At 47.9% G+C, this 27,742-nt stretch overlaps 1 protein-coding gene, 1 long non-coding RNA gene and 1 pseudogene across 2 annotated transcripts; 1 reads left to right on the forward strand and 2 right to left on the reverse strand.

Moving 5' to 3' along the window:
* Positions 1 to 1,090, reverse strand: part of LOC122452974 — a 39,620-nt pseudogene extending 38,530 nt beyond the window's left edge.
* Positions 1,091 to 2,940: 1,850 nt separating this feature from the next.
* Positions 2,941 to 14,488, reverse strand: LOC122453051. Its single transcript, XR_006272930.1, has 3 exons — positions 14,479 to 14,488; positions 3,826 to 3,830; positions 2,941 to 3,080 (listed from the first exon to the last, which is right to left on the reverse strand). It is a non-coding gene; the product is annotated as an uncharacterized LOC122453051 (long non-coding RNA).
* Positions 14,489 to 26,462: 11,974 nt separating this feature from the next.
* LOC122453050 (mitochondrial import receptor subunit TOM20 homolog) lies at positions 26,463 to 27,228 on the forward strand. The gene has a single exon (XM_043486904.1). It carries the CDS (start codon positions 26,546 to 26,548, stop codon positions 26,981 to 26,983), a length of 438 nt encoding a protein of 145 aa, XP_043342839.1. The 5' UTR covers positions 26,463 to 26,545; the 3' UTR covers positions 26,984 to 27,228.
* Positions 27,229 to 27,742: the final 514 nt, after the last annotated feature.

Below are 27,742 nucleotides of genomic sequence, written 5' to 3' on the forward strand. Positions count from 1 at the left end.
GCGTTTTCAAGCAGTGTGTGACTCTGAGCACACAAAAAGCTGGGAAAATTATGTTCCATCCAGGAAGGTAAGGCATCAACAGAGAGTGTTTTATCAGGCCTCTGTGTATCACAAACTGTATAGACTCAAAGATGTGAGACTTCCAGGTTTGCCCTGAGGACCCAAATTCCAGAGTCAGAGCATTGTATTTCCCTACACTTTCTGAGATTGCATCCAAGTACCATATTTTGGACTCTATTGTTGACCATGATGGCTACTCCATTTCTTTTAAGGGATTCCTGCCCACAGTAGTAGATATAATGGTCATCTGAGTTAAATTCACCCATTCCTGTCCATTGTAATTTGCTGATTCCTAGAATGTCGACATTCACTCTTGCCATATCCTGTTTGACCACTTCCAATTTGCCTTGATTCATGGACCTAACATTCCAGGTTCCTATGCGATATTGCTCTTTACAGCATCGGACCTTGCTTCTATCACCAGTCACATCCACAACTGGGTATTGTTTTTGCTTTGGCTCCATCCCTTCATTCTTTCTGGAGTTATTTCTCCACTGAGCTCCAGTAGGATATTGGGCACCTACCGACCTGGGGAGTTCCTCTTTCAGTATCCTATCATTTTGCCTTTTCATACTGTTCATGGGGTCCTCAAGGCAAGAATACTGAAGTGGTTTGCCATTCCCTTCTCCAGTGGACCACATTCTGTCAGACCTGTCTACCATGACCCGTCCGTCTTGGGTGGCTCCACACGGCATGGCTTAGTTTCATTGAGTTAGACAAGGTTATGGTCCATGTGATCAGATTGGCTAGTTTTCTGTGATTATGATTTCAGTGTCTGCCCTTTGATGCCCTCTCACAACACCTACCATCTTACTTGAGTTTCTCTTACCTTGGACGTGGGGTATCTCTTTACAGCTGCTCCAGCAAAGCGCAGCCACTCCTCCTTACCTTGGACAATGGGTATCTCCTCAGGCCGCCCCTCCTGACCTTGAATGTGGAGTAGCTCCTCTCGGTCCTCCTGCACCCGTGCAGCTGCTGCTCTTTGGACGTGGGATTGCTCCTCTTGGCCACAGCCCCTGACCTTGGGCATGGGGTAGCTCATCTCAGCCACCTCCCCTGACCTCAGGCGTGAGGTAGCTCCTCTCAGCCGCTGCCCCTGGCCTCGGACATGGGGTGGCTCCCCTCAGCCACTGCCTCTGACCTTGGGCAAGAGGTAGCTCCTCATGGCCATGCTTCTGCATGGTCCGTCACAGCCTGCACCATTTGAATGCAGAGTTCCAAAGAATAGCAAGGAGAGATAAGAAAGCCTTACTCTGATCAATGCAAAGAAATAGAGAAAAACAACAGAATGGGAAAGACTAGAGATCTCGTCAAGAAAATTAGAGATACCAAAGGAACATTCCATGCGAAGACTGGGTTCAATAAAGGACAGAAATGCTATGGATCTAACAGAAGCAGAAGCTATTAAGAAGAGGTGGCAAGAATACACAGGACAACTGTACAAAAAAGATCTTCATGGCCCAGATAATTACGATGGTGTGATCAGTCACATAGAGCCAGACATCCTGGAATGTGAGGTCAAGTGGGCCTTAGAAAGCATCACTATGAACAAAGCTAGTGGAGGTGATGGAATTCCAGTTAAGCTATTTCAAATCCTAAAAGATGATCCTGTCAAGGTGCTGTACTCAATAGGTCAGCAAATTTGGAAAACTCAGCAGTTGCCACAGGACTGGAAAAGGTCAGTTTTCATTCCAATTTGAAAGAAAGGCAATAGCAAAGAATGCTCAAACTACTGCACAATTGAACTCATCTCACGCGCTAGTAAAGTAATGCTCAAAATTCTCCAAGCCCGGCTTCAGCAATACATGAACCGTGAACTTCCAGATGTTCAAGCTGGCTTTAGAAAAGGCAGAGGAACTAGAGTTCAAACTGCCAACATCTGTTGGATCATCAAAAAAGCAAGAGAGTCCCAGAAAAACATCTATTTCTGCTTTATTGACTATGCCAAAGCCTTTGACTGTGTGTATCAAAATAAACTGTGGAAAATTCTGAAAGAGATGGGAATACCAGACCACCTGACCTGCCTCTTGAGAAACCTATGTGCAGGTCAGGAAGCAACAGTTAGAACTGGACATGGAACAACAGACTGGTTCCAAATAGGAAAAGGAGTACGTCAAGGCTGTATATTGTCACCCTGCTTATTTAACTTATATGCCGAGTACATCATGAGAAACACTGGGTTGGAAGAAGCACAAGCTGGAATGAAGACTGCCAGGAGAAACATCAATAACCTCAGATATGCAGATGACACCACCCTTATGGAAGAAAGTGAAGAGGAACTAAAAAGCCTCTTGATGAAAGTGAAAGAGGAGAGTGAAAAAGTTGGCTTACAGCTCAACATTCAGAAAACTAAGATCATGGCATCTGGTCCCATCACTTCATGAGAAATAGATGGGGAAACAGTAGAAACAGTGTCATACTTTATTTTTGGGGGCTCCAAAATCACTGCAGATGGTGATTGCAGCCATGAAATTAGAAGACGCTTACTCCTTGGAAGGAAAGTTATGACCAACCTAGATAGCATATTAAAAAGCAGAGACATTTCTTTGCCAACAAAGGTCCATCTGGTCAAGGCTATGGTTTTTCCAGTGGTCATGTATGGATGTAAGAGTTGGACTGTGAAGAAAGCTGAGCACTGAAGAATTGATGCTTTTGAACTGTGATGTTGGAGAAGACTCTTGAGAGTCCTTTGGACTGCAAGGACATCCAACAGTCCATCCTAAAGGCGATCAGTCTTGGGTGTTCATTGGAAGGAATGATGCTGAAACTGAATCTCCAGTACTTTGGCCACCTGATGTGAAGAGTTGACTCATTGGAAAAGACCCTGATGCTGGGAGGGCTTGGGGGCAGGAGGAGAAGGGGATGACAGAGGATGAGATGGCTGGATGGCATTACCAACTCGATGGTCATGAGTTTGAGTAAACTCCGGGAGCTGGTGATGGACAGGGAGGCCTGGTGTGCTTCGATTCATGGGGTCCCAAAGAGTCGGATATATCTGAGCTTCTGAACGGAACTGAACACTTTCTGAGCATTGTAAACACATTCCTAGGTCATACCAGAAGTGCCCTTAAGAAAAAACAGGCTGCAGGAGGGTTTCTGAGATTGCTGGGTGTCATGCTGCACTTACCAAGATGATGTAGCATTCCACTGTAAATGGGCCAGTGGCTACGAGTTGGTAGCTGCTTACTTGCTTCAGAAATCCCAAAGGATGTACCAAGTGATCACTGCCAGAAGTAAGAAACCAGCAGCTAAATGCATTTCCAGGTAGTTGTTATGCTGTACTGTTTTTGGCCAACTGAGAGAGAAAGGTGTATTTTGCCACCAAGGTCCACTGTCCATGTTCACACCCAAGATGTGTCCACTCAGGATCCAAGAATTTTCCAGACAGACCTAGGCACACTGAATCTCCACTACAGAGAAAACATGATGGAACTGACCTTTGGATGTTGCTTTTCCTTTTCCTGTGAGTTTGGTGGCCTTCCCTATGGTCACACTATCAGGAGCAATTGCTAATGAAAACTGACTTCCAACAAGTGTTTTCAAGCAGTATGTGACACTATGGACATGCAATGCTGGACACCTATGTTCCATTGAGGAAGGAAATGTATTTATAGACAGTGTGTTTTCAAGACTCTATCTATTAGGAACTGTCTAGCTTCAAAGATGTGAATTCTCCATATTTGCCCAGAGGACCTCACTTCCAGAGTCAGGGCAATGTGTTTTCCTGCACTTTTTGAGCTTTGTAAACACATTTCTTGGTCATACCAGGACTGCCCATGAGGAAACAGGCTCTCTATATCAGGAACTGTCTAGATACTAAGATGTGAGACCTCTAGGTTGGTACAGAGGACCTAAATTTCAGAGCAAGGGCAGTGTGTTTTTGAGCATTTTCTGAGCTTTGTAAACACATTTCTGAGTAATGCCAGGACTGCTCATGAGAAAATAGGCTTCAGGTGTGTGTCTGAGAGTGCTGAGTACCATACTGTGTTTACCTAGATGAGGTAACTTTCCATGGCAAATCGGCAGGTGGCTGGGAGTTGTGAGCCACAAGCTTGCTTCAGAAATCCTAAATGGTGGACCAAAGGTGGCACTGTCAGAAGTAAGAAAAAAGTAATTGGATGGATTTTCAAGCAATTGCTAGCCACACCTCTTTATGGCACCCAGAGAGAAAAATACAAATTGTACACCCTAGGTCCAGTATTCAGGTTCACACACGGAATGTGTCCCCTCATGATTCAAGAAATTTCCAGACAGACCTTTGTTCCCTAGAGTTCTTCTACAGAGAAAACTGGTTGGAGCAGCCATTTGGAGGTGGCTTTGCCTTTCCCTGTGAGTGTGGGACCCCTACCTATGGTCACAGCCTCAAGGAGATATTGCCACTGAAAATAGACTTCCAAGCAAGCACTTTTCAAGCAGACTGTGACTCTCAGGTCGCAGAATGTGAAGAAAGCTATCTTCCTTTGAGGAAGGAAAGACATGCACAGAGAGTGTGTTTTCAAACCTCTATCTTGCAGGAAATTTTGAGCTTCTAAAACATGAGACCAGCAGGTCTGCTGAGAGGACCTAAATTCCTGAGTCAGGGCCGTGTGTCTCCCTGTAATTTCCGAGTCTGGCAAACACATTCCTAGGTCATAACGGTACTGACCATGAGAAAGCTGGCAGCAGGAGTGTGTCTGAAAGGGCTGAATGCCTTACTGTGGTCAACTGTGTGAGGTGACATTCCAGTGACAGGCTCAAAGCTACAAGGTGTGAGCCACCCGCTTGCTTCAGAAACCCCAAAAAGTAGAGCAAAGCTAGCTCTGTCAGAGGTAAGAAAATAGCAATTGGACGGATTTTCAAGCTGTTGCTAGGCCGAGCCACTTTAGGGCCCCCTGAGAGAAAAATGTGAATTGTGCCCTGTAGGTCAGGTATCCAGGTTCAAACACAGGGTGTGTCCCGGCAGGATCCAAGAATTTTCACAGAACTAGGCTCACTAGACCTCTCCTGCTGGGAAAATGGGATGGAACAGACATTGGAAGTTGGTTTGCCACTCCCTATTGTCACAGACTCAAGGAGAAAGTGCCCCTGAAAGATGACCTCCAAGCAAGCACTTTTCAAGCAGTGTGTGACTCTCAGTTCACAGAATGCAGGGAAAGATATCTTCCTTCAAGGAAAGAAAGGCATCAAAAGAGAGTGTATTCTCAACCCTCTATCTTGCAGGAACTGTTTAGCTTCCCAGATGGGAGGCCTCCAGTACTGCTCAGAGGAATTAAATTCCAGAGTCAAGGCCATGTTTCTCCCTGCACTTTCCAAGCCTTGCAAAGCCATTCCTAGGTTATACCAGTACTGCACATGAGGAAGCAGGCTGCGAGAGTGTGTCCAAGAGGGCTAGGTCCCTCACTATACTCACTTCTGTGAGGTGGCATCCCAATGTAAAAAGGCCCACAGCTGGGGGTTGCAATTCACCCACTTGCTTCAGAAATCAAAAAGGATGGAGCAAATCTAGCTCTCTCAGAATCAAGAAAAGAGCAATTGGATGGATTTTCAAGCTGTTGCTAGGCCACACTGCTTTAAGGCCCACAGAGAGAAACACGAATTGTGCCCCCTCATTCTGGTATCCTAGTTCACAAACAGGGTGTGTCCCCAAAGGATCCAAGAATTTTCTAGACAGACTTACGCTCACTAGAGCTCTCCTACAGAGAAAACAGGATGGAACAGACATTTAGATATTACTTTGCCTTTCCCAGTGAGTGTGGGACCCCTCTGTTTGGCTACAGCCCCAAGTGGAAATTACCATTGAAAACTCATGTCTAAGTGAGCACTTTTCAAGCACTGTGTGACTCTCAGTTTGCAGGATACTGGGAAACCTATATTTCTTCAAGGAAGGAAAGGCATCCACAGAGAGTGTGTTTTCAAACCTCTCTCTTGCAGGAACTCTTTAGCTCCTAAGACATGAACCCTCCAGTTCTGCTCAGAGGACCTAAATTCGAGAGTCTGTGCCGTGTGTCTCGGTGCATTGTCCCACCTTTCAAACACATATCTAGGTGACGCTGGTACTGCCCATGAGGAAGCAGACTGCGGGAATATGTCTCAGAGTGCTGGGTCCCTTACTGTGGTCACTTCTGTGAGGTGACATTCCACTGTAAATAGGCCCAAAGATAGGAGTTGCGAGCCTCCCATGTGCTTCAGAAACCCCAGGTGTGGAACAAAGTTAGCTCTGTGAAAAGTAAGAAAATGGCAATTGGACGGATTTTCAAGATGTGGATAGGTCACACCGCTTTAGGGACACCCGAGAAAAATATGCAAATTTGAACCTGGGTGTCCAGATTAACACACAGGGTGTTTCCCCACATGATCCAAGAATTTTTCAGACAGACCTAGGTTCACTGGAGCTCTCCTGCAGAGGAAACATACACCCAGAGTCTCCAGTGTGAACCCTCCAAAATCTATACATGGTGTCACAAATCCACAGCCTCCAGGATGACCCTACCCTCAAGATCCTGTACCTGGGGTCACAAGGCCACTATTTCCATGTCGAGTCCACCTCCAAGAACTTGAACTTGTGGTCACATGTCCAGAGTCTTCAGGGTGACCCCACCTCCCAGAAGCTACCGGTGTGAAGCATCCACAGTTTTAAGGATGGACCCAATTCCCAGAACCTGTACCTGGGGTCACACTTCCATAGTCTAAGGGTTACCCCACCTCCCACACATTGAACCGGGTTTCCCATGTCCCTGTTAGCCAGGGTTACCCTCTCCATGACCCTATAATGGGGATCACATGTCCACAGTCTGCTGTGTGTCGTCACTTCCCAGACCCTTCACCTGGAGTCACAATCACAGTTTCCAGGTTACTCCCTTGCAGACCCTGCACCTGGAGTCACTTATCCACAGTCTCCAGGTGACTCATCCAAAACCCCACACTGGGGCTCACATGACCACAGTCTCCAGGGTGACCCAAGCACCCAGACCCTGCACCCAGGGTCACATATCCACAGGCTCCAGGGTGTACCTCTTGCAGACCCTGCACCTGGGGTCACATATCTACAGCCTCCAGTGTGATCCCCATCCCCAGACCTGGTTTGGGTGAGAAATATCCATAGTCTCCAGAGTCACACCTTGGGTCACATAGCCATAGTCTTCAGAGTCACACCTTGGGTCACATAGCCATAGTCAACAGGGTGAACTCACCTCCCAGAGCCTGTACATGGTGTCAAATGTGCACATTCTCCAGGGTTACCACCCTTCCAACATGCTGTACCTGGGTCAAAAGCCCACAATCTCAAGGGTGACACCCTCTCAGACCCTGTTCCTGGGGTCACATGTCCAGAATCTCCAGAATGATCTACCTCCAAGATGAAGCACCTGATGTCACATGTCAACAGTCTCCAAGGTGACCCCGTCCTCAGAATCTGCACCTGTGGTTACATTTCTCCAGTCTCCATGATGACCCCCAATCTCAGTATTTGTATTATGTGTCACATGTACATAGTCACCAGGGTAACCACTGCAGGCCCTTTTGCTGACATAACATTTCCACAGACTCCTGAAGAACTCCCTTCCCAGACTCTGAATCTGGAATCCTACCTCCAGGGTCTCAAGGGTGATGCCCTTCCCTGTCCCTTCACCTGGTGTCAAACATCCACAGTCTCCATGGTAACATCCACACCAAAGTCTGATATTGGGGACACAGATCCATAGTCTTCTGGGTCGCAACCCCTCCCAGATCATGCACCCGGTCTCACACGTCCTCAGTCTCCAGGTTGACAACCCTCCCAGACACTGCAGCTGGGGTTAAACATCCACAGTCTCCGAGGTGAACCCACCTCACTGACTATTGTACCTCCGGTCACATGGCCTCAGTCTCCAGGGTGACCCCATATCTCAGACACTGTACTTGGGGTTACATATCAACGGTGGCCAGGATGACACCTCTCCCCACACCCTGTACCTGGGGTCGCATTGGCACAGTCTCCAGGGCGACGCTAAATTCCCAACCCTGTACCTGGGGTCACAGGTCGCAGTCACCAGGCTTTCCCCACCCTCAAGAGCCTTTACCTGGGGTCACACGTCCACAGTCTCCAGGGTGACTCCCTCCCAGACCCTTCACCTGGCATCCTATGTCTACAGTCTCCTGTGTGATATCACTTCCTAGACTTTATACCTGTGGTCACAGATCCACAGTCTCCATGGTGATCCCCTTCCCAGATCCTGTAATTTGAATCCCATGTCCTCAGTCTCCAGTGTGACACCACCTCTCATACCCTGTCCTTTGGTGACTTGTCCACAGTTTCCAGGATGACCCAAACGGTGCATGTGGAGTCACATGTCCACATTCTGCAAAGTGACCCCATTACCTAAACCTGCACCTTAGTCACACAGCCACAGTCTCCAGAATGACCTCACTCCAGACCCTGCACATAGGGTCACACCTCCACCTTCTCCATATTGACCCCCTCCTTGAACTTCTATCAGGTTTCACACATGCACCATCTCCACAGTGACCACCACCAGATCCTGTACCTGTGGTCAGGGTCCACAGTCTGCAGGGTGAGACCATTTTGTACCCTAAACCTTGGTTCACCTAGCCAGTCTCCAGGGTCATCCCTGCCAAACCTGCACCTGGGGTCACATGTCCATACTCTCCATGGTGACATCCCCCAGGCCTTGTGCTGCTGCTGCTGCTGCTAAGTCATGCCAGTCGTGTCCAACTCTGCAACCCCATAGATGGCAGCCCACCAGGCTCCCCCATCCCTTGGATTCTCTAGGCAAGAACACTGGAGTGGGTTGCCATTTCCTTCTCCAAAGCATGAGAGTGAAAAGTGAAAGTCAAGTCTCTCAGTCGTGTCCGACTCTTAGCGACCCCATAGACTGCAGCCTACCAGGCTCCTCCATTCATGGGATTTTCCAGGCAAGAGTACTGGAGTGGGTTGTCCACTCCAGTACCTAGTGTCATATATCCGCCCAGACCCTGTACGTAGTGTCATATAGCCACAGTTTCCCGGGTTACCCCACTTCCCATATCATGCACTTGGGATCACACGCTCACTGTCTGCAGGGTGACCCTGATCCCATTCCTGTACCTTGTGTCACAAGTCCACAGCCACAAGGATGGCCCCACCCTCAAGATCCCATAACTGGGGTCACATTCCTGTCTCCAGTGTGATCCCACCTCCCAGAAACTTTCCCTGGGGATACAAGTCCACAGTTTTCAGGATGGACCCAACTCCCTGAAACTGTACCTGGAGTCACTCTTCCATAGACACTGAGCCTGTTCCATGCCCCTGGTCCACAGGGTTACACCCTCCAAGACCCTGTAATGTGGTTTGCATGTCCACAGTCTCCTGTGTGTCATCACTTCCCAGAACCTTCACCTGCAGGCACACAAACAGAGGTTCCAGGTTGACTCCCTCATAGACCCTGCACTTGGAGCCACATATCCACAGTCTCACAGGTGACTCATCCAAATCACTGTACCAGGGCTCACATAACCACAGTCTCCCAGATGCTGGACTATTGACCCCAGCACCCAGTGTCACATGTCCACAGATTCTAGCATGACCCCACATTCCAGACACTGTACCTTGGAACACATACCCACAGTCTCTAGGGTGAACACCCTCCTAGACACTGTACATGGTGTCACATGGGCACATTCACCAACTCCCAAACCCTGTACCTAGGGTCACATGTAGATAGTCTCAGGGTGACCCCACTCGCCAGAACTTGCACCTGGGTTCATATGTCCACAGCGCCCAGGGTAACACCATCTGTCAAACAATTGTACTGGGTTCAAACACCCACTGGTTCTAGGGTGACACCAATTCCAAGCCCATGAACCTAGGGTCACACATCCATGGTCTCCTGGGTGGCAACGCCTCCCAGATCATGCACCAGGTCTCACACCTCCGCAGGCTCCAGGGTGACTACACCTCACAGAATATTGTAATTCTGGTCACATTGCCCCAGTCTCCAGGGTGACCCCGTATCTCTAACCCTGTACCTGGGGTTACATGTACACGGTGGCCAGGAAGACACACCTCCCCAGACTCTGTACACGGGATCACATCGGCACAGTCACCAGGGTGACCCCAACTTCCCCACCCTGTACCTGGGGTCACAAGTCCAGAGTCTCCTGGATTTAGCTATATTCAAGGGCTAGTAACTGGGATCACATGTCCACAGTCTCGAGGCTTTCCCCACCCACAAATGCCTGTACCCAGGGTCACACGTCATCTGACTCCAGAGTGACTCCCTCCCAGACCGTTCACCTGGCATCCCATGTCCCCAGACTTTTGTGTGATGTCATTTCCCAGACTCTGCACATGTGCTAACAGATTCACAGGCTCCGTGGTGACCCCTTTCCTGGTCTCTGTAACTTGGGTCACATGTTCTCAGTATCCGGTGTGACCCCACCTCTCATACCCTATACCTTTGGTGACTTGGCCACAGATTCCAGGGTAACCCTCCCCTGCCAGACCCTGTGCTTATTTACACACATCCACAATCTCCAGGATGTTCGCCCTCCCATACCCTGCACCTGGAGTCACATGTCAACAGTTTCCAGCGTGAACCCCACTTCACCCACTGCACCTGGGCTCACATATCCACATCGTGCAGGGTGACACCCCTTCCAGACCATTTCCCTGCCATTAAATGCCTGCAGTCCCCAGAGTGACCCCGTACCTCCCAGACACTGTACCTGAGGTCACATATGCAGAGTTTCCTAGGTCACCCCCATCCCAGAACCTATACCTGGGTTCAGATATCCTAGTGTCTTGGGGGACCCAGTTCAGACCTTGCATATAGGGTCAAATGTCCAGTATCCAGGATGACTTGTCTCCCCAATCAGTTCATCTGGGGTCATATGTCCACAATCTTCAAAGTGACCCCATCCCCTAACCCTTCACCTTACTCACACATCCACAGTCTCCAGAGTGACCACATACCAGTACCTACACCTAAGGTCACATGTCCACTGTCTCACGGGTGACCTCTTCCCTGAACTTGTTCCAGATTTCACACCATCACCATTGCCACAGTGACCACCAACAGATCCTGAACCTGTGGTCACAGTTCAACAGTCTGCCTGATGAGACCCATTTTGTACCCTGAACCTTGTGAACCTGCACCTGGGATCACAAGTCCATATTCTCCATGGTGTCATCCCCCAGACCCTGTACCTAGTGTCATATATACAGTCTCCTGGGCTTCCACACTTCCCATACCATGCACCTGGGATCACACATCCACAGTATCCAGGGTGAACACCTCCTAAACCTGTACCTGGTGTCACAAGTCGACAGACTCCAGGATGACCCTACCATTAAGATCCTGTACCTAGGGTCACAAGTCCACTGTTTCCAGGATGAGCCCCCCTCCCAGACTCTGCACTTGGGGTCACTTGTCAAGAGTCTCCAGGGTGACCCCACCTCCCAGAAACTGTACCTAGGGAGAAACATCCACAGTCACTCAGGTTGGCCCCAACTCCCAGAACCTGTACCTGGGGTCCCACTTCCATAGTCTCAGGGTTACCACACGCCCAGACATTTAACATGGTGTCCCATGATCTTGGATGCCAGGGTTACCCTCCAAGACCCTGTAATGGGGGTCACATGTTCACAGTCTCCAGAGTGTCATCACTTCCCAGACCCTCCACCTGGAGTCACACAAACACAGGTTCCAAGGTGACTCCCTCACAGGCCCTGCACCTGGAGTCACATATTCACAATCTCACCTTGGGGGATCCCATTCAGACCCTGGATCTAGGGTCACGTATCCAGTCTCCAAGATGATTTGCCTCCCAAATGGTGCATCTTGGGTCACATGACCACAATCTCCGAAGTGAATGCATCCCCTAACCCTGCACCTAAGTCACACGGCAAATAGTTTCCAGAGTGACCTCAACCCGGACCCTGAAACGAGGGTCACATGTCCACAGTCTTGGAGGGTGACCCCCTCCGTGAACTTGTACTAGGTTTCATACGTCCACCATAGCCACAGTGACTACCACCAGATCCTGCACCTGTGGTCATAGATCCACAGTCTGCAGGGTGAAACCATTTTCCTACCCTGAACATTGGGTCACATGACCACAGTCTCCAGGGTGACCCCACCCAAACCTGCACCTGGGGTCACATGTCCACACTTTCCATGGTGACATACCTGAGACCCTGTACCTACTGTCATATATCCACAATCTCCTGGGTTACTGCACTTCCCATACCATACACCTGTGACCACATGTCCACAGTCTCGAGGGTGGCCCGCTGTATAACCTGTACCTGATGTCACAGGTCCAGAGCCTCCAGGTGACCCCCAACCTCAAGATCCTCTATCTGGGGTCACAAGTCCACTTTTTCCATGGTGAGTCTACCTCCCAGACCCTGCATTTGGGGTCACATGTCCAGAGTTTTCAGGGTGACCCCACCTCCCAGAAACCATAACTCAGGTGAAATGTCCACCATTTTCAGGATGGCACCAACTCCCAGAACCTGTACCTGGGGTCACACTTCCATACTCTCAGGGTATCCCCACCTCCCAGACATATAACCTTGCGTCCCATGACGCTGGCCACAAGGGTTACCCCCTCCAAGACCCTGTAATAGGGGTCACATGTCCACAGCCACCTGTTTGTCAAAACTTTGTAAACCTCACCTGGAGTCACACAAACACAGGTCCCATGGTGACTCCCTCGCAGACCCTGCACCTGGAATCACATATTCACAGCTCCAGGGTGACCCCCTCGGAAATCCTGTACCTGAGATCACATATCTACAGTCTCCAGGGTGAATCCCATCCCCACACACTGTCTGAGTGGAATCATCCAGTCTCCCATGAGACCCCAATGTCAAGAACTTATCCCTTGTGCTAGAAGTCTACATTCTCCAGGGTGACATTATCTCCCACACCCTGCACCTTGGGTAACATATTCACAGTCTCCAAGGTGACCTTACCTCCCAGACCCTTTACCTGGGGTCACATGTGCAAATTATCCAGGATTCCTGCCACTCCAACACCCTGCACCTGGGTCAAAAGTCCACAGTCTCAAGGGTGAGCCCCTATCTGACCATGTTCCTGGGGTACATGGCCAGAATCTCCAGGATGATCTTTGAAAGGTATTGCTGAACCATGCAAAGACACTGGAATTCTTGGCCTCCAGAGGAGAAGAATTCAATTCGGGGCCAGAGACGAGGCTTGATTGCTTAGAGCTTTTGTGTAATAAAGTTGTATTAAAGTATAAAGGAGATAGAGAAAGCTTCTGACATAGGCATCAGAACGGGGCAGAAAGAGTAGCCCCTTGCAAGTATTAGCAATGGAATTATATGGCTCAGATGGTAAAGCATTTGTCTGCAATGCTGGAGACCCAGGTTAGATCCCTGGGTCAGGAAGATCTCCTGGAGAAAGAAATGGCCACCCACTCCCGTACATTTGCCTGGAAAATCCCATGGACAGAGGAGCCTGGTAGGCTACAGTCCATGGGGCCACAAAGAGTTGGACACGACTGAGCAACTTTACTTTACTTTTAATTAGTTATTCAGATCAGTTCAGTTCCGTTCAGTCGCTCAGTCATGTCTGACTCTTTGGGACCCCATGAATCACAGCACGCCAAGCCTCCCTGTCAGTCACCAACTCCCGGAGTTTACTCGAACTCATGTACATCGAGTCGGTGATGCCATCCAGCCATCTCATCCTCTGTAATCCCCTTTTCCTCCTGTCCCCAATCCCTCACAGCATCAGGGTCTTTTCCAATGAGTCAGCTCTTCGCACCAGGTGGCCAAATTATTGGAGTTTCAGCTTCAGAATCGGTTGTTTCAATGAACACCCAAGACTGATCTCCTTTAGGATGGACTGGTTGGATGTCCTTGCAGTCCAAGGGACTCTCAAGAGTCTTCTCCAACACCACAGTTCAAAAGCATAAACTCTTTGGTGCTCAACTTTCTTCACAGTCCAATGCTCACATCCATACATGACCACTGGAAAAACCATAGCCTTGACCAGATGGACCTTTGTTGGCAAAGTAGTGTCTCTGCTTTTTAATATGCTATCTAGGTTGGTCATAACTTTCCTTCCAAGGAGTAATTTTCTTTGAATTTCATGGCTGCAATCACCATCTGCAGTGATTTTGGAGCCAAAAAAGATAAAGTCTGACACTGCTTCCACTGTCTCCCCATCGATTTCCCATGGAGTGATGGGACCTGATGCCATGATCTTAGTTTTCTAAATGTTGAGCTGTAAGCCAACTTTTTCACTCTCCTCTTTCACTTTCATCAAGAGGCTTTTTAGTTCTTCTTCACTTTCTGCCATAAGGGTGGTGTCATCTGCATGTCTGAGGTTATTGATATTTCTCCCGGCAATCTTAATTCCAGCTGGTGCTTCTTCCAGCCCAGCATTTCTCATGATGTACTCGGCCTGACGTACTGCTTTTCCTATTTGGAACCAGTCTGCTGTTCCATGTCCAGTTCTAACTGTTGCTTCCTGAACTGCATACAGGTTTCTCAAGAGGCAGGTCAGGTGGTCTGGTAGTCCCATCTCCTTCAGAATTTTCCACAGTTAATTGTGATCCACACAGTCGAAGGCTTTGGCATAGTCAATAAAGCAGAAATAGATGTTTCTTTCTGGAACTCTCTTGCTCTTTCGATGATCCAGCAGATATTGGCAATTTGATCTCTGTTTCCTCTGCCTTTTCTAAAGCCAGCTTGAACATCTGGAAGTTCACAGTTCACGTATTGCTGAAGCCTGGCTTGGAGAATTTTGAGCATTACTTTACTAGCGTGTGAGATGAGCATAATTGTGTGGTATTTTGAGCATTCTTTGGGATTACCTTTCTTTCAAATTAGAATGAAAACTGACCTTTTCCAGTCATGTGACCACTGCTGAGTTTTCCAAATTTGCTGGCATTATGAGCGCAGCACTTTCACAGCATCATCTTTCAGTATTTGAAATACTTCAACTGGAATTCCATCACCTCCACTAGCTTTGTTTGTAGCAATGCTTTCTAATTCCCACTTGACTTCACACTCCAGGATGTCTGGCTCTAGGTGAGTGATCACACCATTGTGATTATCTGGGTCATGAAGATCTTTTTGTACAGTTCTTCTGTGTATTCTTGCCACCTCTTCTTAATAGCTTCTGCTTCTCCTAGGTCCATAACATTTCCATCCTTTATCGAACCCATTTCTGCATTAAATGTTCCCATTGTATCTCTAATTTTCTTCAAGAGATCTCTAGTCTTTCCCATTCTGTTCTTTTCCTCTATTTCTTTGCATTGATCTCTGAGGATGGCTTTCTTATCTCTCCTTGCTATTCTTTGGAACTCTGCATTCAAATGGGAATATGTTTCCTTTTCTCCTTTGCTTTTTGCTTCTCTTCTTTTCACAGCTATTTGTAAGGCCTCCTCAGACAACCATTTTGACTTTTTGCATTTCTATTCCATGGGGATAGTCTTGATCCTTGTCTCCTGTACAATGTCACAAACCTTCATCCATAGTTCATCAGGCACTCTGCCTATCTGATTGAGTCCCTTAAATCTATTTCTCACTTCCACTGTATATTCATAAGGGATTTGATTTAGGTCATACTTGAATGGTCTAGTGGTTTTCCCCATTTTCTTCAATTTAAGTCAGAATTTGGCAATAAGGAGTTCATGATCTTAGCCACAGTCTGTTTCCAGTCTTGTTTTTGCTGACTGTATAGAGCTTTTCCATCTTTGGTTGCAAAAAGTATAATCAATTTGATTTTAGTGTTGACCATCTGGTGGTATCCATGTGTAGACTCTTCTCTTGTGTTGTTGGAAGAGGGCATTTGCTATGACCAGTGTGTTCTCTTGGCAAAACTCTATTAGACTTTGTCCTGCTTCATTCTGTACTCCAAGGCCAAATTTGCCTTTGAGTTACTCCAGATGTTTCTTGACTTCCTACTTTTGCATCCCAGTCCCCTATAATGAAAAGGACGCCTTTTTTGGATGTTAGTTGTAAAAGGTCTTGTAGGTCTGCATAGAACTGTTCAACTTCAGCTTCTGCAGCGTTACTGGTTGGGGTATAGGCTTGGATTACCGTGATATTGAATCGTTTGCCTTGCAAACGAACAGAGATCATTCTGTCATTTTTGAGATTGCATCCAAGTACTGCATTTCAGACTCTTTTGTTGACCATGATGGCTATCAATTTCTTCTAAGCAATTCCAGCCCACAGTAGTAGATATAATGGTCATCTGAGTTAAATTCACCCATTCTAGTCCATTTTAGTTCACTGGTTCCTAGAATGTCAACATTCACTCTTGCCATATCCTGTTTGACCACTTCCAATTTGCCTTGATTCATGGACCTAACATTCCAGATTCCTATGCAATACTGCTCTTTACAGCATCGGACCTTGCTTCTATCACCAGTCACATCCACAACTGAGTATTGTTTTTGCTTTGGCTCTATGCCTTCATTCTTTCTGGAGTTATTTCTCCACTGAACTCCAGTGGCATATTGGGCACCTACTGACCTGGGGAGTTCCTCTTACAGTATCCTATCATTTTGCCTTTTCATGCTGTTCATGGGGTTCTCGAGGCAAGAATATTGAAGTGTTTTGCTATTCCCTTCTCCAGTGGACCACATTCTGTCAGACCTGTCCACCATGACCCTTCCGTCTTGGGTGGCCCCACACAGCATAGCTTAGTTTCATTGAGTTAGCCAAGACTGTGGTCTGTGTGATCAGATTGGCTAGATTCCTGTGATTATGGTTTCAGTGTGTCTGCCCTTCGATGCTCTCTTGCAACACGTCCAAGGTAATTAGTTATTACAGTGAATCAAAAGAATGTCTGGAGGTTGTAAAGACCTTGCTAGACCTACTCCCATAATTTACACCTTAAGATAACAGGATTAGCCCAAAGTTTTTTTTTTTTTTCCAGAGACTGTCCTCAAGCAGGATACATTATTGCTATATAATCCTAAGGAATGTAGAGGGACAAAATAAGTTTGTCCTTTCTTCCTCCTTGAGAATTCCAGACCCCTCTCTCCTAGGGGACCCCTGGATTTCTTATCAATCTGCCTAGGTTTTGACTTTCTCATTTCCCCCTTTTGTTTAAGGAGGATTATGTTGCCAAGGGAAAGGGGCGTTGTTTTCATTTCATAAATACTTCCTGCTGTCTAGGGGCATGGTCCCTAAATTGTTAAGGCAACATATTCTCCTAACCCTAATAATGAGGGTCTCTGATCCAGGGGCCCCAAGTAATGGTTGGAGGAGGCTGTGGCACTCATAGGAGCTTGGACAACCATTTGTAACTTAAAAGCTTTTAGACGGTTAGAAAACCCCATTATACAGTTACAGATGTAAGGCAAAATAGTCATTAAACCAAGTTAAAATCAAAATGAAAAGTCACATTATGCCCATAGTTACATCAGTCCATCTTAGTGTTCTTTAGATGTAATCAGCTTAAGAAGAGGCATCACATGTGATTGTTGTTGAAGGTATTTGCAGACTTGGAGAAAGTCCTTTCCTTGAAGTGGAGATGTCCACCATGGGAAGCCTTGCACTGATGAAGAGGGGAGCTCTCCACAGACCCAGAAGTTAGACTGATTGTGAAATGCTGCGTAGGAGTGAGCCCAAGCATTGTCTTGAGGTTCAAACGGCAGACTCAGGAATTTTGGAGTCAGCATAAGTAGACTTACATAGATTATCACGCCCATCTGAAAAGTACAAAGCCAGAGCATAGAAAGTAAAGACATAAAATGAAGTCACTTAGTTCTGGTCAGGGTGCCACTTCTTAACTCAAGTGTGATGTACCCACACATCAATTCCTGGCACTTTGACAGATGTGGGAGAAGAAAAAATAACCTTGTAAGGGCCTTCCCAGAGGGGCTGAAGGGATGGGCCCCCAGGCCCCAATGTTTTTATGAGGACCTCGGTTCCTGGCTCAAATAGAGGCTTGCTTGACTCAAGCTGGGTCAGGAGTCAACTCCCAGAGTTCTGTTAATGCCTGTTGAAAAGCTGAGAGCTGAGTTACATAATTAGTAAAGTCCAAGGCTTCAGAGTCTATAACAATGTCTATGCATAAGAAAGGCTTTCCACAAATACATTCAAAAGGAAACAGTCCCTCCTCATTAAAGCTATGAGTAGGACTTTAAACCAATGGTCCTGTGTCTCGAGTTAATTTATGCAGATGTCTTTTGATAATGTCATTAGCTTTTTCAAACTTCCCTGAGGATTGGGGTTTACAGGAACAGTGTAAGTGATATTTTATTCCTAGAGCTTTAGACACCCTCTGAGTTACAGCACCTTCAAAGGCAGAACCATTGTCACTCTGAAAGCTCTGTGGCAATCCAACCTGGGGATAATTTCATGGATTAAAATCTTTATAACCTCCTTATCTTTATAACCTCTCGACGGGAGATGAGGCCCGAATCCCCTGCATTGCGCACAGAGCAACTCCGTGTTCCACATCAAACACGAAAGGAGCCTTGACTTACTTGATGGAACTCCAGAGATTCCCCAAGAACACTGTCACAAGTCTAGAGGGACCCTGAGGTCACCGCAGCAACAAGAAAGAGCTCCGTGTACCTCAAATCAACTCGAGATGAGAGCTGCTTCCTAGGCTTTGACACAAGAGGAATGCCAACTTTCCACAAGCCCCTCAAGAGGAGGCTTCTCTTTCCTATAGATATGTGAGAGGGACCCTGAGTTTGCTGCCTCAAGTGGAATGGACACCGAGATGCCCTGACTCGAAATAAGGCCGGATATCCCTGCAGTGACTTGAATGCAGGCTCGTCTTTCATCTCACACGATGAAAGGATGTCTGAATCCCTGTGAAGACCCTAGAAAAAGCCCTAGTTCCACGCCTGATGCTGTTCACCACAGCAACGTCGCTGAACAAACATGAGTTTTGAAGGGCCATCCCCATCGTAACTCGTGAATATACCTCAGGTTTCCACCGAAAAATGAGAAAAACCATGAGACATCCCACTCGCCACGAGATGAGGCCAGATTCCCCTACATTGCGTGCAGAGCAATTCCGTGTTCCCCATCAAACACAAAAGGAGCGTTGGCTTCCTTGATGGAACTCCATAGAGTCCCCAAGAACACTGTCACAAGTCTAGAGGGACCCTGAGGTCATCGCAGCAACATGAAAAAGCTCCGTGTACCCCAAATCAACTCGAGATGAGAGCTGATTCCCTGGCTTCAACTCAAGAGGAATGACAACTTGCCACAAGCACCTCACGAGGAGGCCTTCTCAGCTATAAGTATGTGAGAGGGACCCTGAGTTTGCTGCCTCAAGTGGAATGGACCCCTAGATGCCCTGACTTGAAATAAGGCCGGATTTCCCTGCAGTGACTTGAATGCAGGCTCGTCTTTCATCTCACATGATGAAGGGCAGTCTGAATCCCCTGTGGACACCCTAAGGAGAGCCTTAGATCCCCGCCTCACCTCGACAGGAGACCTCATATCCCTTTGACAACTCGAGGGAAACACGGAGTTCAATGCTTCTAAAGGAGATGATGCCTGTCTCATCTTGAAAATTGATAGGAATCCCAATATAACAGTGGCCACTGAAACGGGACACTCGGTCTCCCGCTTCACAGCGAAAGGCGTCCCTTTTGCCCTGCCAAACCTCGAGGAAATCCCGAGGTGTCCCTTGCAACTAGACAGGAGTCTTGACGTCGCTGAACAAACACGAGTTTTGAAGGGCTATCCCCGTCGTAACTCGAGAATATACCATACATTCCCAACGCAACTCGAGAAAAACCATGAGACTTCCCCCTCGCCGCGGGATGAGACCCGATTCCCCTGCTTTGCCTGCAGAGCATTCCGTGTTCCCCATCAAACATGAAAGGAGCCTTGACTTCCTTGATGGAACTGCAGAGAGTCTCCAAGAACACTGTCACAAGTGTACAAGGACCCTGAGGTCACCACAGCAACACGAAAGAACTCCGTGTACCCTAATCAACTTGCGATTAGGCCCGATTCCCCAACATTGGCTCCAGAGCCATCTCGTGTTCCACATCAAACACAAGTGGCTTGACTTCCTTTAGGCAACTCCAGGGAATCCCCAAGAAGACTGTCCGAAGTCCAGAGGAACACCAAGGACAGCACAGCAACTTGAGAAAAGCTCCATGTACCCCATCATCTCGAGATCAGAGCGGATTCCCTGGCTTCGACTCAAGAGGAATGGCAACTTTCCACAAGCACCTCAAGAGGAGGCTTCTCTCAGCTATAGGTATGTGAGAGGGACCCTGAGTTTGCTGCCTCAAGTGGAATGGACACTGAGATGCCCTAACTCTAAATAAGGCAGGATTCCCCTGCAGTGACTTAAATGTAGGCTCGTCTTTCATCTCCCAAAATGAAAGGATGTCTGAAAACCCTGTGGACACCATAAAGAAAAACCTAGTTCCCCGCCTCATCACGACAGGAGGCCTCACATCCTTTTGAAACCTTGAGAGACATGCAGAGTTCAATTCTTCAAAAGGAGTCGATGCCTGACTCCTCCTGAAAATTGATATTAATCCCAATACCCCTGTGGCATGTGGAAAGGGACACTGGGTCTCCCGCCTCTCTTTGAGAGGGGTCCCTATTGCCCTGCCAAGACTCGAGGAGAATCCCAAGGTGTCCATCGCAACTAGACAGGAGTCCTGACATCACTGAACAAACACGAGTTTTGAAGGGCCATCCCCGTCTTAACTCGAGAATATTCCCCAGTTTCCCACTGCAACTCTAGAAACACCATGAGACTTCCCCCTCTCTGCCAGATGATGTCCAATTCCACTGCATTGTGTGCAGAGTAATTCCGGGTTCCACATAAAACACAAAAGGAGCCTTGAATTCCTTGATGGAACTCCACAGAGTCCCCAAGAACACTGTCACAAGTCTAGAGAGACCCTGAAGTCACTGCAGCAACATGAAAGAGGTCCGTGTACCCCAAATCAACTCTAGATGAGGCCCGATTCCCTTGCATTGGCTCCTGAGCAATCCCGCATTCCCCATCAAGCAAACAAGTGGCTTCACTTCCTATAGGCAACTCCAAAGATTCCTGGAGAACACTGTCCCAAGTCTAGACGAACACAAAATTCAGCACAGCAACTCGAGAAAAGCTCTGTGTAGCTGAAATCATCTCGAGATAAAAGTGGATTCCCTGGCATTGACTCAAGGGGAGTGCCAACTTTCCACAAGCACCTCAAGTGGAGTCCTCTCTCAGCTATATGTATGTGAGAGGGACCGTGAGTTTGCTGCCTCAACTGGAATGGACACTGAGATGCCCTGACGTGAAAGAAGGCCAGATTTCCTGCAGTGACTTGAATGCAGGCTCGTCTTTCATCTCCCAGGATGAAGGGATGCCTGAATCCCCTGTGGACACCCTAGAGAAAGCCCTAGTTCCCTGCCTCATCTCACCAGGAGGCCTCACATCCCTTTGATAACTCGAGAGGAACATGGAGTTCATAACTTTAAAAGGACACAATGCCTGACTCATCTTGAAAATTGATAGGAACCCCAGTATCCCTGTGGCAACTTGAAAGGACACTGGGTCTCCCGCCTCACCTCGAAAAGCATCCCTATTACCCTGAAAGCCTCGAAGAGAATCCCGAGTTGTCCCTCGAAACTAGACAGGAGTCCAGAGGTCGCTGAACAAACAAGAGTTTGGAGGGGCCATACCCGTCGTCACTCAAGAATATAACTCAGGTTTCCTCTGCAACTCGAGAAAAACCATGAGACTTCATGCTCGATGAGAGATGAGGTCAGATTCCCCTGCATTGCATGCAGAGCAATTCCGTGTTCCCCACCAAACATGAATGGAGCCTTGACTTCCTTGAAGGAAATCCAGAGAGTCCCCAAGAACACTGATACAAGTCTAGAGTGACCGTGAGGTCACTGCAGCAACCCGAAAGAGCACGGAGTACCCCAAATCACTCGAGATGAGGATAGATTCCACTATATTGGCTCCAGAGCCATTTGGCGTTCCCCATCAAACACGACAAGTGGCTTGACTTCCTTTAGGCAACTCCAGAGATTCCCCGAGAACACCATCCTAAGTATAGAGGAACACCATGTTCAGCACAACAACTAGATAACAGCTCCGTGTACCTCAAATAATCTCGAGAGGAGAGCTGATTCCCTGGCTTTGACTTAAGAGGAATGCCAGCTTTAAACAACACCTAAAGAGGAGGATTTTCTCAGCTATAGGTACATGAGAGTGATGTTGCGGTTGCTACTTCAAGTGGAATGGACACCGAGATGCCCTGACTCGAAATAAGGCCGGAATTCCCTGCAGTGATTGAATGCAGGCTCGGCTTTCATCTCACAAGATGAAGGGATGTCTGAATCCCCTGTGGAGGCCCTAGAGAATACCCTAGTTCCCCGCCTCATCTCGACAGGTGGCCTCACATCCCTTTAACAACACGAGAGGCATGCGGAGTTCAATGCTTCAAAAGGAGACAAAGCCTGACTCCTCTTGCAAACTGACAGGAATCACAGTATCGCTCTGGCAACTGCAAAGGGAAACTTGGTGTCCCGCCTCACCTCGAGAGGCTTCCCTATCGTCCTGCCAAGCCTCGAGGAGAATCCCAAGGTGCCCCTCACAACTAGACAGGAGTCCTGACATCGCTGAACAAACACAAGTTTTGAAGGGCCATCCCACCATAACTCGAGAACATAACCCAGGTTCCCTCCGCAACTCCAGAAAAACAATGAGACTTTTCCCTCGCCGCGAGATGAGGCCCGATTCCCCTGCAATGCATGCAGAGTAAGTGCGTGTTCCCCATCAAACATGAAAGGAGCCTTGACTTCCTTGATGGAACTCCGAGAGACCCCAAGAACACTGTCACAAGTCTAGAGGGACCCTGGTGTCCCTACAGCAACATGAAAGGGCTCCGTGTACTCCAAATCAACTCGAGATGAGGCCCGATTCACCTGCATTGTCTCCAGAGCTATCCTGCGTTACCCATCATACACGACAAGGGGCTTACTTCCTTTAGGCAACTCCAGAGTTTTCCTGAGAATACCGTCTCTGGTGTAAAGGAACACCAAGTTCAACACAGCAACTGGAGAAAAGCTCCGTGTACCCCAAATCATCTCAAGATGAGTGCTGATTCCCTGGCTTTGACTCAAGAGGAATGTCAACTTTCCACAAGCACCTCTCGAGGAGGCTTCTCTCAGCTATATGTATATGAGAGGGACCCTGAGTTTGTTGCCTCAAGTGGAATGGACACCGAGATGCTCTGACTCGAAATAAGGCCGAAATTCCCTGCAGTGACTTGAATGCAGGCTCGTCTTTCATCTCACAAAATGAAGGGATGTCTGAATCCCCTGTGAAGACCCTAGAGAAAGCCTGAGTTCCCTGCCTCATCTCGACAGGATGCCTCACATCCCTTTGACAACACGAGTGGAATGCGGAGTTCAATGCTTCAAAAGTAGACGATGCAAGACACCTCTTGAATATTGACAGGAATCCCAGTATCCCTGTGGCAACTTAAAAGGACACTGGGTCTCCCGCCTCACCTCGAGAGGCATCCCTATTGCCCTGCCAAGCCTCGAAGAGAATCCCGAGTTGTCCCTCGCAACGAGACAGGGGTCCTGACGTCGCTGAACAAACACGAGTTTGGAGGGGCTATCCTCGTCGTCACTCGAGAATATATCCCAGGTTCCCTTCGCAGCTCAAGAAAAACAATGAGACTCCCTGCTCGATGAGAGATGAGATCAGATTCCCCTGCATTGCGTGCAGAGCAATTCCGTGTTCCCCATCAAACATGAAAGGAGCCTTGACTTCCTTGATGGAACTCCAGAGAGTCCCCAAGAACACTAATACAAGTCTAGAGGGACACTGAGGTCACCGCAGCAACATGAAAGAGCTCAGAGTACCCCAAATTAACTCAAGATGAGGCTGATTCCCCTACATTGGGGATGTCCAATGGACAGGAGGCCTCACATCCCTTTGACAACATGAGAGGCACGCGGAGTTCAATGCTTCAAAAGGAGACGTAGCCTGACTCCTCTTGAAAACTAACAGGAGTCACCATATCGCACTGGCAACTGCAAAGGGAAACTTGGTCTCCCGCCTCACCTCGAGAGGCGACCCTATTGTCCTGCCAAGCCTCGAGGAGAATCCCAAGGTGCCCCTCACAACTAGACAGGAGTCCACACATCGCTGAGCAAACACGAGTTTTGAAGGGCCATCCCCGCCGTAACTCAAGAACATAACCCAGGTTCCCGCCGTAACTCCAGAAAAAAAATGAGACTTCCCACTCGGTAAGAGATGAGACCAGATTCCCCTGCATTGAGTGCAGAGCAAGTCCCTGTTTCCCATCAAACACGAACGGAGCCTTGACTTCCTTGATGGAACTACAGAGAGTCCCCAAGAACACTCTCACAAGTCTAGAGGGACCCTGAGGTCCCCACAGCAACACGAAAGTGCGTCGTGTACTCCAAATCAACTCGAGATGAGGCCTGATTCCCCTGCATTGTCTCCAGAGCCATCCCACATTCCCCATGAAACACGACAAGTGGCTTGATTTCCTTTAGGCAACTCAAGAGATTCCACGAGAATACCGTCACAAGTCTAGAGCAACTCCATGTTCAGCACAGCAACTCGAGAAAAGCTCCATGTACCCCAAATCATCTCGAGATGAGAGCTGATTCCCTGGCTTTGACTCAAGAGGAATGCCAACTTGCCACAAGCACCATATGAGGAGGCCTCTCTCAACTATATGTATGTGAGAAGGACCCTGAGTTTGCTGCCTCAAATGGAATGGACGCCGAGATGCCCTGACTCGAAATAAGGCCGGATTTCCCTGCAGTGACCCTCATGCAGGCTCGTCTTTCATCTCACAAGATGAAGGGATGTCTGTATCCCCTGTGAAGACCCTAGGGAAAGCCCTAGCTCCCCACCTCATCTCGACAGGAGGCCTCACAACCTTTTGAAACTTCCAGAGGCACGCACAGTGATATGCTTCAAAAGGAGAGTATGGCTGCCTCCTCTTGAAAATTGATAGGAATCCCAAAATCCCTGTGGCAACTGAAATGGACCCTGGGTCTCCCCCGTCAACTCGAGTGGCTTCCCTATTGTCCTGTTAAGCCTTGAGGAGAATCCCGATGTGTCCCTCACAACTAGACAGGAGTCCTGATGTTGCTGAACCAACACGAGTTTTGAAGGGCCATCCCCGCCGTAACGTGACAACATAACCCAGGTTCCCACCACAACTCGAGAAAACCTTGAGAATTCCCCCTTGCCGCAAGATGAGGCCTGATTCCCCTGCACTGGCTCTAGAGCAATACTGCATTCCTCATCAAACAGGACAAGTGACTTGACTTCTTTTAGGCAACTCCAGAGATTCCCCAAGAACACTGTCCCAAGTCTAGAGGAACACCAGTTCAGCACAGCAACTCGAGAAAAGCTCCGTGTACCCCAAATCATTTCGAGATGAGAGCTGATTCCCTGGCTTTGACTCAAGAGGAATGCCAACTTTCCACAAGGCCAACAAGAGTAGTCTTCTCTCAGCTATAGGTATGTGAGAGGGACCATGAATTTGCTGCTTCAAGTGGAATGGTCACCGAGATGCCGTGACTCAAAATAAGGCCGGATTTCCCTGCAGTGACTTTCATGCAGGTTCGTCTTTCATCTCACAAGATGAAGGGATGTCTGAATCCCCTGTGGAGACCCTAGAGAAAGCCCAGTTCCCCAGGTCATCTCGACAGGAGACCTCACATCCTTTTGAAACCTCGAAAGGCACACGGAGTTAAATGCTTCAAAAGAAGAGGATGGCTGCCTCCTCTTGAAAATTGATAGGAATCCCAAAATTCCTGTGGCAACTGGAAAGGACCTTGGGTCGCCCCCCTCACCTCGACAGGTGTCCCTATTGTCCTGCCAAGCCTCGAGGAGAATCGCGATGTGTCCCTCGCAGCTAGACAGGAGTCCTGACGTCACTGAACCAACACGAGTTTTGAAGGGCCATCCCCGCCGTAACTCGAGAACATACCCCAGGTTCCCGCCACAACTCGAGAAAACCATGAGAATTCCCCCTCGCTGTGAGATGAGGCCCAATTCCCCTGCATTGCGTGCAGAACAAGTCCATGTTCCCCATCAAACACGAAAGGAGCCTTGACTTCCTAGATGAAACTCCTCATAGTTCTGAAGAACTCTGTCACAAGTCTAGAAGGACCCTGAGGTCAACACAGCAACATGAAAGAGCCCCGTGTACCGCAAATCAACTCAAGATGAGGCCCGATTCCCCTGCATTGGCTTCAAAGCAATCCTGCATTCCTCATCAAACAGAACAAGTGGCTTGACTTCTTTTAGGCTACACCAGAGACTCCCCGAGGACACCGTCACAATTCTAGAGGAATACCAAGTTCAGCACAGCAACTTGAGAAAAGCTCCGTGTACCCCAAATCATTTCGAGATGAGAGCTGATTCCCTGTCTTCGAATCAAGAGGAATACCCGGGGGCTGAGCCGTGCACTCGGATCCGAGGCTTCGCGGTCAACGGCTTATTTGCGGGCCCCGCCGCAGCCAACCCGGCTCTTCGGTGGAGAGACGATGGTGGGCCGGAACAGCGCCATCGCCGCCAGCGTGTGCGGGGCCCTTTTCATCGGGTACTGCATTTATTTCGACCGCAAGAGACGGAGTGACCCCAACTTCAAGAACAGGCTGCGAGAACGAAGAAAGAAACAAAAGCTTGCCAAGGAGAGAGCTGGGCTTTCCAAGTTACCTGATCTTAAAGATGCTGAAGCCGTTCAGAAATTCTTTCTAGACGAAATACAGGTTGGTGAAGAATTACTAGCTCAAGGTGAATATGAGAAGGGTGTGGACCATCTGACAAATGCAATTGCTGTGTGTGGACAGCCACAGCAGTTACTGCAAGTGTTGCAACAAACTCTTCCACCACCAGTGTTCCAGATGCTTCTGACTAAGCTCCCAAGAATTAGTCAGAGAATTGTAAGTGCTCAGAGCTTGGCTGAAGATGAAGTGGAATAAGAAACAAATATCAACATAATGATATCAATTAAAACATATTTTTAAAATCTTAACTCGGAAGATGATCGGCTCTGGGGGAGTAAGAGCAGATGAGCTTGTTATGGACTGTCCTTCACAGTGAAGTCTACCAAAGTTAATTTTTACTTTGTGTAGATCCATTTGTCTGTTTTATTTATTTTTCCCAGTGAAAAGTGTATTTTGATAGAGAGCTTTTCATTTTATAAATACACTATGAATTACTGAAATATGCATTTTGTTTATTCCTAAAATGTGTAATTAGAATGTACATATAACATCCCATTACTTACATTAAAAATACCCACCCAGTGCTCAGTTTTGAAAGATAGGCCCAAAAAAGTGTAGAAGAAAACTGAAGAATATACTTGTTTTGCTCTACATCAGAAAGTTGGCTGGAAACTTGTGTTGATCAAAACTGAGCATTAAAATAAGAGATTATTTATTTCCATTTAATCTCTTAAATATGTGTAATGTGCTGCTATGCTATAATAACAACTTCACCCCCACCCTTGAAATGTTTTCTTTAAATCAATGGGTTTGATGTGTTCTGGATATTTATCTTGTTGTATTTTAGATACATGTAGTTGCAGATAGCACCAGGAATTAGACGTCTGTACATTCTTAATCTGGCTGAGTAAGCTTTACCAGTTAATGTCTGCCCACTTGCCTCATATATAAACTGAGGAAATGGGTCTGCTAATTCAGCTTCTAATTCCTCTGGTTCTGTGCAGCATTTTCAAA

The sequence above is a fragment of the Cervus canadensis genome, chromosome 14 (assembly GCF_019320065.1).
Source record: "Cervus canadensis isolate Bull #8, Minnesota chromosome 14, ASM1932006v1, whole genome shotgun sequence".
Classification (NCBI taxonomy): Eukaryota; Metazoa; Chordata; class Mammalia; order Artiodactyla; family Cervidae; genus Cervus; species Cervus canadensis.